Source organism: Punica granatum, chromosome 3 (assembly GCF_007655135.1).
Source record: "Punica granatum isolate Tunisia-2019 chromosome 3, ASM765513v2, whole genome shotgun sequence".
Classification (NCBI taxonomy): domain Eukaryota; kingdom Viridiplantae; phylum Streptophyta; class Magnoliopsida; order Myrtales; family Lythraceae; genus Punica; species Punica granatum.
The window spans coordinates 36607294-36618525 of record NC_045129.1 but is presented as its reverse complement, the minus strand read 5'-3'; the positions used below and the strand labels follow the sequence as shown (position 1 = coordinate 36618525).

At 41.4% G+C, this 11232-nt stretch overlaps 2 protein-coding genes across 3 annotated transcripts; both read left to right on the top strand.

Moving 5' to 3' along the window:
• Positions 1-1915: 1915 nt before the first annotated feature.
• LOC116199885 (binding partner of ACD11 1) lies at positions 1916-4852 on the top strand. 2 transcript variants are annotated; one of them, XM_031530467.1, is made up of 5 exons: positions 1916-2207; positions 2473-2599; positions 3664-3739; positions 3846-3962; positions 4066-4852. In XM_031530467.1, exons 1-5 carry the CDS (start codon positions 1931-1933, stop codon positions 4495-4497), a joined length of 1029 nt encoding a protein of 342 aa, XP_031386327.1. In that variant the 5' UTR covers positions 1916-1930; the 3' UTR covers positions 4498-4852. The 2 variants fall into 2 exon arrangements, with proteins under 2 accessions (XP_031386327.1, XP_031386326.1); XM_031530466.1 differs by having other exon boundaries at positions 1916-2219.
• Positions 4853-5419: 567 nt separating this feature from the next.
• Positions 5420-10343, top strand: LOC116199824 (sucrose transport protein SUC3). The gene is made up of 14 exons (XM_031530367.1): positions 5420-5746; positions 6335-6400; positions 6952-7050; positions 7130-7194; positions 7274-7358; positions 7458-7491; positions 7632-7731; positions 7974-8049; positions 8363-8719; positions 8840-8983; positions 9104-9337; positions 9426-9489; positions 9594-9637; positions 9718-10343. The coding sequence occupies exons 1-14, from the start codon at positions 5420-5422 to the stop codon at positions 9883-9885; spliced, it is 1863 nt and encodes a 620-aa protein (XP_031386227.1). The 3' UTR covers positions 9886-10343.
• Positions 10344-11232: the final 889 nt, after the last annotated feature.

Sequence of the window (11232 nt, the reverse complement as noted above, 5' to 3'; positions counted from 1 at the left end):
GTTCAAATTCTTGCGGGATCTGAAACTAGGTTGCGTCCATATTATTACAAGAAAATATATACGTACGTTGGCACAACTTTGAAAATTTTGCATTCTAATCTAATAAGAAAGCAGACCCACAAAAGGTATGAAATGTCGAAAAACTTAAATCACGAGGAATTTAATTCCTTGGTTTCAAAGTACTTCATTAGTAGCAAACTCGTTCATCTATTGCTTTTTTTTTTTTTATAATAATAACCGATTTGTCATATTTGAAAATAACGGACGATCTCTGCTGTCTAACTTTTTCGGGATGACAGCTCCCCAACGTTTCATGTGCACGCTCATGGAAATTTTACGACATTCGTACGAGTTCATGCACAACAACACATGTTCAATGTATATACAGCTTCGATTGCACATGCCATATCAATACTAGCTAGCACCAGATGGAAACGGAAATCATCTCACGTATTGTTAATGTAATTATTTCTATAATATGTATATATATTTGTGTATGTGTGTGTGTGTGTGAGAGAGAGAGAGTATATATGTTTATAGTTTTGGTCGATGTCAATCAACAGGACCTAATTGTTACTGTACGCACAACAACATGGTCAAAATTCAACGAGGCCCCTCCATTTATTCATGTTGTGTGTACCTGATAACCCGGACATGAATTATAGCATATGACAAAATTGAAAATTTCAGGGACATGTCTGCAGTAAGTCTGCAGCCTTGTTCTCTCTTCTCTTATCATCAGATTCCCCCCCTCGTCTACTTTGCATTAACCAAGGCAAAACCAAGAACTGTACCCGCTTTAACCAAATGGCAACGGGATTTGGATTCCGAACCGAAAATTGAAAAATTGCTAGCTAGAGGGCGCTATACGCGCATCATGCCTACTCGAGCCGATCGGGCAGTTGTAAGTACGTACTAGTCGCGATGAGCGTGAGTGTTGCAGATTTTTTCGGCTATCAATAGGAAATTATGAGGAGGAAATTTTCCTACTTCTCTTTGGGGGAAGTGAAATTTGAATTTCTATAGTCCGGCTACGTACAGCAACAATTAGGTATTGTTCTGTGTGTAATAACAGCAGTTAGGTATTTGAGAAGGCTCTCACGCATAGACTAACTAATTACTGTGTTAACACAATAGGCGGTGGAAGATGAACTATTTTGGTAGGTTAATGATGCAACGTCGATAGATATTTTCATCGTTTACGCAGCGTGTGCGAATGAATGGATTTGTTGAAATCTTTCGAGAATAAACACAATTTCACAAGACTGTGTTTGTTGTTTATACCCAAATTTGTCGACAGTCGTCGTATCCTAGAAATGGTTTACCTTCTGATAGATCAACTATCTAGGTTAGGTACGGGTATATTTCGCCATAGAGAAACTGTCTCGAGGCCAGGAAGTCGTTCGCATTCGAGTTTTCACCGCCACAGCACCCCATATAACGAGCTATATCAATATGTGCGCTTTACATGCGATGAATAAAGCAGATAATAATGGTTGTTCCATGACGTGCTGGTAGAGTACGAACAACATAATGCCCATCACGTTTCACTGTCTGGTCCTCTTGACAACGATACTCCCATGTCTTGACTATATGATTCACCATTGATGCTCTGGTGCCATAAATATACATAGCATCATATTAATAAAAGGGACCGTAGTGTACTAGCACAAGTCGACAACTTGGGACTATATGATTCCAAGCTCGATTCTCGTAAGTGAGATTTTCATACCCATTCTGTATTTAATACATTCATTCAACTTTTACTATTCTTATACCAGACTATGAACCTTTCTTATAACCGGTAAAATATATATATATAGCATCGTATTTTGCACTTAAAAAAAAAGAGAAAGTGGTGGGAAATAGGGCTTCTAATTTAGATTTATGAGCCAGAGACCATTTTCAGGCCCACCGAGCCCTAACCGGAATGGCCCACTCTACTCGATTCGGGTTCCAAGTTTCAACCCGACTGACCGTCACGGTTGAGTCGGGTCGTCTAAAATTACCTGTCACTTTCCCAGGGAGAGAAGAAAACAGAAATTTTCCCTTCGCTTCTCCGTTTCATTGGAACAGATCGCGCGAGAGATCGAGAGATAGCCTCGAGAAGTTCCAGTCGTCGGAATCTTGCCCGAATTCTACACCGCTCTCGCAATCTCCGCCGGAGTCATCGTCCAGCGAGCCCAATTCCAATCGTTCGAGCAGAGGTGACGGCCCCGGTATTTTGTCGTCCTCCTCCTGTTTCATCCGTCTGTGCGTGATTTACTGTTTCTTTGGTTTCGATGAGCATCGGAGGACTGATCCCCAGCTCTCGAGTGATTTTTGGATGATATATCTTTGAACTGATTATCGAGATTGATATGTGGCTTAGCATGTTTATGAACTGAATTTTTGATGCAATCTTCATGTTGGTTCGAGCATTTTTGGAGTGACCTGAGCTTGCAGTTCCCTTATTCTGTGAAAATCTCTCAGTGAGGATGAGCTCTTCTGGCGGTGGATACGCTGTTGAAGTCACAAGTCTGTCTCCAAAGGCTACGGAGAGTGATCTGTACGATTTCTTTGCTTTTTCTGGTGCTATCGAGCATCTGGAGATTGTAAGGTATGCAATTCGATGCCTGTTCGTTGTAAGATTGTAGCGAGCCCATTCGGTTTTGGTATGGCTCTCTATTTTCGATACACGTATCGTTCGTTCTTTAGGTTTAAAGAGCTATTACTCGGAATGTGATGCTTTGACTTAGAATTGCAAGCAATCTCCAGTTTCATTGTTAGCTGATATTAGTGGATCGCTTGATAATTTTACATGGAGAATTTACACCACCATTGAGTTAAATATAATGCTGTTATCAGGTGTCTGATTCTTGTATTGCAACAGAAGATATTTACGCTGAAATAGTAGGATTACTCGAAATATTATGCTTACATTGTTTGGTAAAATAAGAAGATTGTTGTCAATATTGACAAATGTTAGCCAAAGTGTCCTGATTCGATAAAAGGACACAGGTTGGTCAGTATAGTCTCCAAATGGAGCTACCCGGGTTTGGCTTAAAACAGGATCAGACTGCATCATCACCCCTGATGCAGCCTGGTTGCTAGTGTTTATGGATCCTGCTTTGGTGAAAATAATTCTTTCTTGTTAAGAACCCAACTCAGTGCGTGTATTGATCTCTTAAAGCAGAAGCCATTATATGCCATCCGATAAGGTGGTACTTAGAATCCTACTTGGACAAAAAGGAAGATATTATCAATAATAGATGTATGTCTTGTTCAATAATATCTAGGAAATATGCCACCATAGATAGGGCAATAATGTGAGGTAATGAATCTGGTGGAGAGCGTGGATACTGATTATCATGTGCAAAATTGCTGGTAATGTTGCAGTATGCTTTTGGAACTCTTTCTCAAGCTTCCATCTCTACGTCTTGCATTCGCATTGTTTATGCTACTCGTCACTGGTTACCAACATCAGCATGAGAAGCCTTTTTCTGAATTTAAGTGGGCCCAGTAAAAGTTTTCTGATATTTCGCCTAACCCATTTGGGGCTTAGTATATTATGATATACTATATATATATATATATATTACATATGAGGATTCCTATACGCGCTTTTCACTTTTCTAATCAATTTATGGTTGACATTTGCTACATGTTTTTTCCTGCATACAGATCTGGTGACTACGGCTCTACTGCCTATGTGACTTTCAAAGACGCATACTCTCAGGAGACGGCCGTCTTGCTGAGTGTAAGTATTGATACTTACTGGAAACTCAGCGGTGTTCCTATGTTGCAACTGTGGCTTGCAACTGAAGATTTGAGGCATATCTAAAACTATCCGTTCCCTTTTCTAGGGTGCCACTATTGTTGATCAGCAAGTCTGCATTACTCGCTGGGGGCACTACGATGATGAACTCGACTTTTGGAATAGGGCTTACTCCCTGAGGCAGGAAGATGATACTAGCTCAAGCGTATGTTTACTTTTCTGAGAGCGAGAGCTGTCCTAAAGTTAGTGCTTTGCCTCTTGGTGCTTTTCTTTATCAACTGAGTTGCTCAACTTTGTACTCCGTATAGACTCAAGGAGGTCAGTTTGTCTCGAATCCTGGGGAAGCTGTGGCTGTGGCCCAAGAAGTCGTGAAGACCATGCTTGCAAAGGGATACACGCTGAGCAAAGATGCACTGGCCAAGGCCAAAGACTTTGATGAGTCCCATCAAGTTTCGGCCACTGCCTTAAATAAGGTATCTGACTTCGCTGAGAGAACTGGCCTTGCCGATAAGCTTTTTGCAGGTGTTGAAGCGGTCAAGTCTGTTGATGAGAAATACCATGTGACGGAGCTCACGAGATCAGCTGTATCAGCAACGGGGAGATCAGCTGCAGCAGCCGCAAACTCAGTGATGAACAGCAGCTACTTCTCAAAGGGAGCTCTTTGGTTCTCTGGTGCTCTCAATCGTGCAGCACAGGTCGCCGCTGATTTGGGCAGTCAGGGCGCTCAACAACGAGGTTGACATTAGAATACAAAAGACTCTTTGGGCTATCTAGGTAGCTTGGGGACGTTTCAGCATGCTGCCGTTGGTAATACTCGAGTTGCATCCACTATAACCGGAACGGTGATAGATCTGTATGCTCAATAGTTTAGATACGACATATTCTCTGTATACCCACTCGTCGAATGATTCCATCATTCGAATACGCTTTTCTGCTCATTGAGTATGTTCCTTCTAATCGATAGACACTCGGAAATCATAAACTCGACTTCAGTGATCACTTGTAGCGCGGGTGGGAACTTCCGGAAGATGGAGATAATTAGATCCATGTCAACCGGGACGAATGTAATTGAAAACTCAGCTGAAGTTTACTCCCTGTTTGATTTCCCAGAAAATTCAATTCAATCCAATCCGATGGAACTCCTGAATCAGAGTATTGAGAAATTGTTGCACCCCTGTGCTCTGATATTCACTCGTACGCGTACACTCGACTCGACGCGATTCCATTTCGCTGGCGGCGCCCGTTATTACTCTTGCCTTTCCTTCATCATGAATCCAACGGTCCAAAGTCGACTGCCCTTTCTCTCCGCCGCAACTGACGGCACCGATCAATTCCCCAGTCGCTTTCAATTGATGTCCACCGTAGAGCTGTCGTGGAAAATATTCTGATCAACGGTCGTGATCGTACCCGCTCTCCCTGCCGCCTCGCGGCACTGAATCAGCCGCCACGAACCCGACCCGCCCAAATTTGACTTTTTTTATTTTTTATTTTATTTTAGCTTTAATTTTTATTTTTAAATAAATCTGCAAAGGGAATTGGCGATTGATTTTATCCTGAGAGCAGATCTGTGAGAGTGTCTCGATGATCTTCGAGCCATTACCGATGAACTGTGGATGAATCTCAGAGGCCGGGAGTAGACATCAGTAGCAGCGACGCCGATTCATGGCGGAGAAGCCGATCAAGGTGCCGTACCGGAACCTCAGGGATGACTTCGAAGTGGAGATGGTCTCGGTGGACGACGACGACGACGACCGCCGTCGCCGCCGCCACCACCACCATCACCGGATCGAGCTCAGTTCGTCTCTCTCTCCTTCTCCTTCCTCCTCGTCTAGGCCCGCGAATGGGGCGCATGGCGAGTTCTCGCCCGGAGATGCCCCCAACAGATCTCAGAACCGCACTCTCGTGATGCTGGTCCTCAGCTGCACCGTCGCCGCCGGTGTTCAGTTCGGTTGGGCCCTGCAGCTCTCGCTCTTGACTCCTTACATTCAGGTCTGTCTCTTTACTGTCGTCATCGTAATCTGACCGCATGCCTTGTGGCCCGTTACGCTTCTGCTGCAGTATTCGTGATACTGTAAAGGGGGCAATTTTCAAGTTTGATTTGTTTCCTCAATGGAGTTTCATCAAGCTGTTCAGTTGTAACTCTGAGTGTGAACTAACACAATATTCCGATTCAATTCAAATGTGGATTAGGAAATAAGGCTAGAGATCACCAATGTTGTCTGAAATTTGCAAAACTGCTGTCTTCACTTGAATTAGATCGGAACTGCTAATCCACCGCTAGAATGGGCTTATTACATACACACTTGAGCTTAAGAAGCTTGGCTTTTTTCTTCTGTCCTATGATGTGCAACGTTGTATGTGATAAAATATCATAGAAAGGCACTGGTTAGAGCACTAGATTTACGTGGTTCAACTTGTCTTTCAATGTAAAGAGCAGGTATAGTTATTGTCGTTAAAAATTGTCAACTCGTGGAAATGGATGTCTGGTTCTTTTATTCTTCCAGATTTTGCTTTGGAATCAGCTCATACAGCTTTTGCAAGGAGATGACCGTGCCCTGCTTTTATTATTTGGTGCAGACTCTTGGGATAGGACATGCCTTTTCTTCGTTCATTTGGTTGTGCGGACCTATTACAGGCCTTGTGGTATGTGATTTCTACTACCTCCTGTCCAATTGAGCCAGTGGCAGTTTATTCCACAGAGGCAGCCTCTGACATAAGCATATACCACACGGCGCTTGACTAGATCCTTATTGTGTCATTTGGAGTTTTTAAATTGAATGAAAAATTGTCCAAGACTTGGATGCATTACTGCCTCTGCCATTCCAATACAACTGATTGAAGAAAATCTCACCTTTGCGAGACACACTACTGAATTGGCAACCTCTGCTACCAATCACTGTAGACACGAATTTATTAAAATACTCAACAAAGGGACTAGTTCCTGTAAATTATGGTGAAGCTGATAATTTTTTCAACTCTCTGTTTTTATATCATTCATGAGGGATGAAAAATCTCCTTCCCCAGACCGTCTAAGAGCTAGATCAACATTTTATTTTCAAGTCTTTTGGAACTTCACAATCTTATCAACTTGCACGAAAGTTTAGCATTAGGCCATTTTACCCCAAAAATGGGGAAGATGAAAAGTGAATGACACGCGTTCATCTTTACAAATTTTGGCGGCTTTTTCTTTTCAGGTTCAACCTTGTGTTGGAATATGGAGTGATAAATGCATGTCAAAGTATGGTAGAAGACGGCCATTTATTTTGGCTGGATCTCTCATGATCTCTTTTGCTGTGAGCTTTGTGATTCTAATGTTTTATATTGAAATGTCTCATTTTGTTTTAATTTTTCTGAACAAAGGCTTGTATGTAGGTGATATTGATCGGCTTTTCTGCAGACATTGGATATCTATTAGGTGATACGGAAGAGCACTGCAGGTCTATTGCCTTGTCCTTTGTCTCTATTACTTTATTGATTGGGTAGGAAAGAGACCCTAAGACTTTTCTGCTGATGCAGCACATATAAAGGCACTCGAACAAGGGCAGCTTTTGTCTTTATAATAGGATTCTGGTTGCTGGATCTTGCGAACAATACAGTGCAGGTAAGAGATTATACAGTGCAGCCCTATCTCAATACCCAAAACACGTTGCTTACTGACTACTATATGTTGAGGAGATTCTGAAATATTTGCCATTTCTAGGGACCTGCCCGTGCTCTTCTCGCTGATCTATCAGGTTGTTAAACTTACAGACATACTCAAATACATTGTTTTCGTATTATCCTTGTGAAGCCTCGATATCTTCTTGTCTATATCTGAGTTCATCGTGCCATATACAAGCAAGTCTATTTAATATATGGTGTGTCAACACTGCAGGTCCTGAGCAGAGAAATGCAGCAAATGCTGTATTTGCTACGTGGATGGCTGTAGGCAATATTCTTGGATTTTCTTCCGGTGCTAGTGGGAATTGGCATAAGTAAGCATGCATGTTGTCTTATTGTTTGCACTGTTTAACTTCGTGTATCTTGAATCAGTTTGCCCTGATTATTTTATGACGATGAAGCTGAAAATGGTTGCACCCGAGCGACGCTTATTTTTTCCTCTTATATAATGTTTAAGTTCCTCTTTCTAAGATAGGGCTTGTATTTTTAAGATTGATTAGTTTGAAGTTTTAGATTGCGAGGTTATGTCTTCACCAGGTAATCTACTCTATTGCAGATGGTTTCCTTTCCTGACTAGTAGAGCTTGTTGTGAAGCTTGCGGGAATTTGAAGGCAGCTTTTCTTGTCGCTGTGGTGAGATTCTACTTTCGTGAAATTTTATTAACCCCTGAAGATGGAATAGACCACCAATTTAGAATGGGCGTGTACTTTTCTTTTCATATTTTCCACAACAAATCACTTCTTCTAGTGCAATCTGAGATGTCTGACATTTTTCTTTGGTGGCATATGGCTCTTATAGCTCATTTCCATTTTGTGTTCTCCTTTGATGTTAGCAACTCATAAACAAGCTAATTCGATTCACTAGCAAGATTTTGTGAACTGTACACTTGTTCTATCGACCTTGCATTGTAATCGATTATTAAACTTTTATTTCTTTGGTCTGCAGATATTCCTTACATTTTGTACCCTAGTGACTATATACTTTGCTGAGGAGGTTCCACTGTCTCTTAGTCAGCATCACCATCTATCAGATGTTGCCCCTTTGCTGGATGATTCTCAGCAAGATGGATTAGAGTTGTCAAAAGTAAAACAGGATTTTAAAGATGTTAATCATGGTAATGGTATCAATGCGGAGGCTGTTCAAGAAAGGGATTTGGTGCAAAATCACCATCCCAACCAAAGCAATGATCATAATGAGATTTTAGGTGACGGTCCTGGAGCAATCATGGTGAAAGTATTGACTAGTTTAAGGCATTTACCCCCTGCGATGCATTCGGTGCTTATTGTCATGGCTCTTACTTGGGTAAGGAATTAATGACACATATATAAACATCATTTAGTACATGGTCTAAGAATTTCAATAGACAATAACTAAGTTGAGTCCAGCTTCACCTGATATGGTTGTGTTTCATAAATAATGCAGGTGTCTTGGTTTCCGTTCTTCCTTTTTGACACTGATTGGATGGGGAGGGAAGTTTATCACGGGGATCCTCAAGGGAACAGTTCTGAAATACAACTATACAACCAAGGAGTTCGAGAAGGTTCTTTCGGTTTGCTGTTGAATTCTGTAAGAGCTCAAGATTTGAATCATCACTATTTTGAACTTATCAAGGTTTTGAACTATGTGTAACCTTGAAAGTTCTTTCCAATTATAGGAGTAACAAATATCAGTTGATTATGTGGTCAGGTTGTTCTGGGCGTCAGTTCTTTCTTCATTGAGCCAATGTGTCAGCGAATGGGTACAAGGCTTGTTTGGGCCCTGAGCAATTTCATAGTGTTTGCCTGCATGGCTGCAACTGCTATCATCAGCTTGGTATCAGTTAATAAATATTCTCAAGGAATTCAACATGTCATTGGAGGCAATAAAGCAATTCAGGTCGCTGCATTGGTTGTCTTCTCTCTCCTTGGCTTTCCCCTTGCAGTAAGTTTCAACGTCTGTGATTTTCCTTCCTTTCCAAGCTTTAGTACACCCGAGTGGTGATGCTGATTGTCTTCTTGCCGTCATGCAGATTACATACAGTGTTCCTTTTTCTGTCACAGCGGAGTTGACTGCCGACTCTGGTGGTGGACAGGGTCTGTGATTACTATCTGCATTTTCATTTTCCTGTATATATTTTGAATCATGGTTTCATAATTTTTGACGGCTCTCTTGGACTGTTGGAATTGGTATTGTTCAGGACTGGCCATCGGAGTTCTTAATCTAGCGATTGTTATTCCTCAGGTAATTTCTTACTTTGAAATATCTGTTGTGGGAGGAAATTACCGCGAGTGACTGACTTTGTGTGCATTGTGTTGCTTCAGATGATAGTGTCGCTTGGTGCGGGTCCATGGGATGCGCTTTTTGGTGGTGGGAACATTCCCGCGTTCGTTCTCGCTTCTATCAGTGCCTTTGCTGCTGGAGTTATTGCAACCCTTAGGCTGCCGAATCTCAGCAGTAATTTCAAGTCCTCCGGGTTTCATATGGGCTAAAATAGTGAGAAACAGGCATTCGCCTGGTACAAAACCGACGCGAAACCAAACTCGACATCTCATGTTTTAGGAGAGTTGCCATATGGAGTTGCTCCTCGGGTTGGGGGATGGGATCATCTCCATAATGAGGAAGTGCCAATATCGCGCACGGTGAGCTTACGCATCTCATGCAAAATTTGTTCATTTTTTCCGCACCACGAAGTGGGCAGATTTACCTGTAATTCTAATGTAGAGTATAAACCAGCTTACCCATACGAAGCTTTTAGATCTAGAGCTGTAATTCACTTCCGGCCGCGTTGTATTGCTCATAGCATATTGAATAATGCATTCTCCCATTGTAATGTTTCAACGTAATTGGGAGGCTTACCGTGCTAACATCGAGTTGGCTGAGTTGCTTTGTAGCTACGTTGGGCTCTAGTTCGACGATCGAGTGGCTGCTATCACATTGAGATTTGCAAGCTTCGGTCTCCCTGTTTAAATTGTTTTTGTCCAGTCATCCAACGGTTCATATGCAATGACCTCCTGCTGATTTTATTTTATATTTATTATAACGAGTAGTTTGTTTTTTTAAGTCCATGAACACTCCACAAGTTCATGGATTCAAATAAGTTCATGTGCACAAAGCGTACGGATTCAAATAAGTTCATGTGCACAAAGCGTACGAACATCCTAGCTGATCTTATGATAAGGTTCACTTTGGTTTGGGTTGGACCTAGGGCCAAGACATCCTAACCCAACCATCACCACTTAGAACCCATACACACAGATTAATTTTCGTGTATATTGTATAAATTCATATATAAAATATAATATTATCTCTGTGGAAAAATAAATTCACACGTGGACAAATATAATGTCTTTGTTTTCATGTGAAACTGCATTTTACGGAAGAAAATATTTTTTTTTGGTTACAAGAGAGGTCCGTGAGTCCAGTATAATGATAGAATTCTAACTCTCGCAATTACGGAGGATCGAGCATTAAAGGTTATTCCCTCTCATAGAAAGTGTACTTTTTGAAACTCGAACTCATATTCTTCTATTTATAGGGATTTGAGCTGTTTATTACTGCACCAACACTTTATTGGTGATTTCTTCTCTCTTTATTAACTGAGAAGTTATTGGGTGATTCTACCTTGTCACGTAGCAGGAGAAAGTGCCAATCAAATTGCATGAAACTAGAGACTTGGTGCTAATCACTTTGTCATAATTATTTTTCATTAAAGAATTCTTATTAGTTCATTCTCACCAAGCTATTTGAGGTAGGATCATCTAAAATTTTCTCAAATTAACCTGGGTATCAAATTATTAATAAGAGGAAGCAGGGGCATACACACATATATGTGTGTG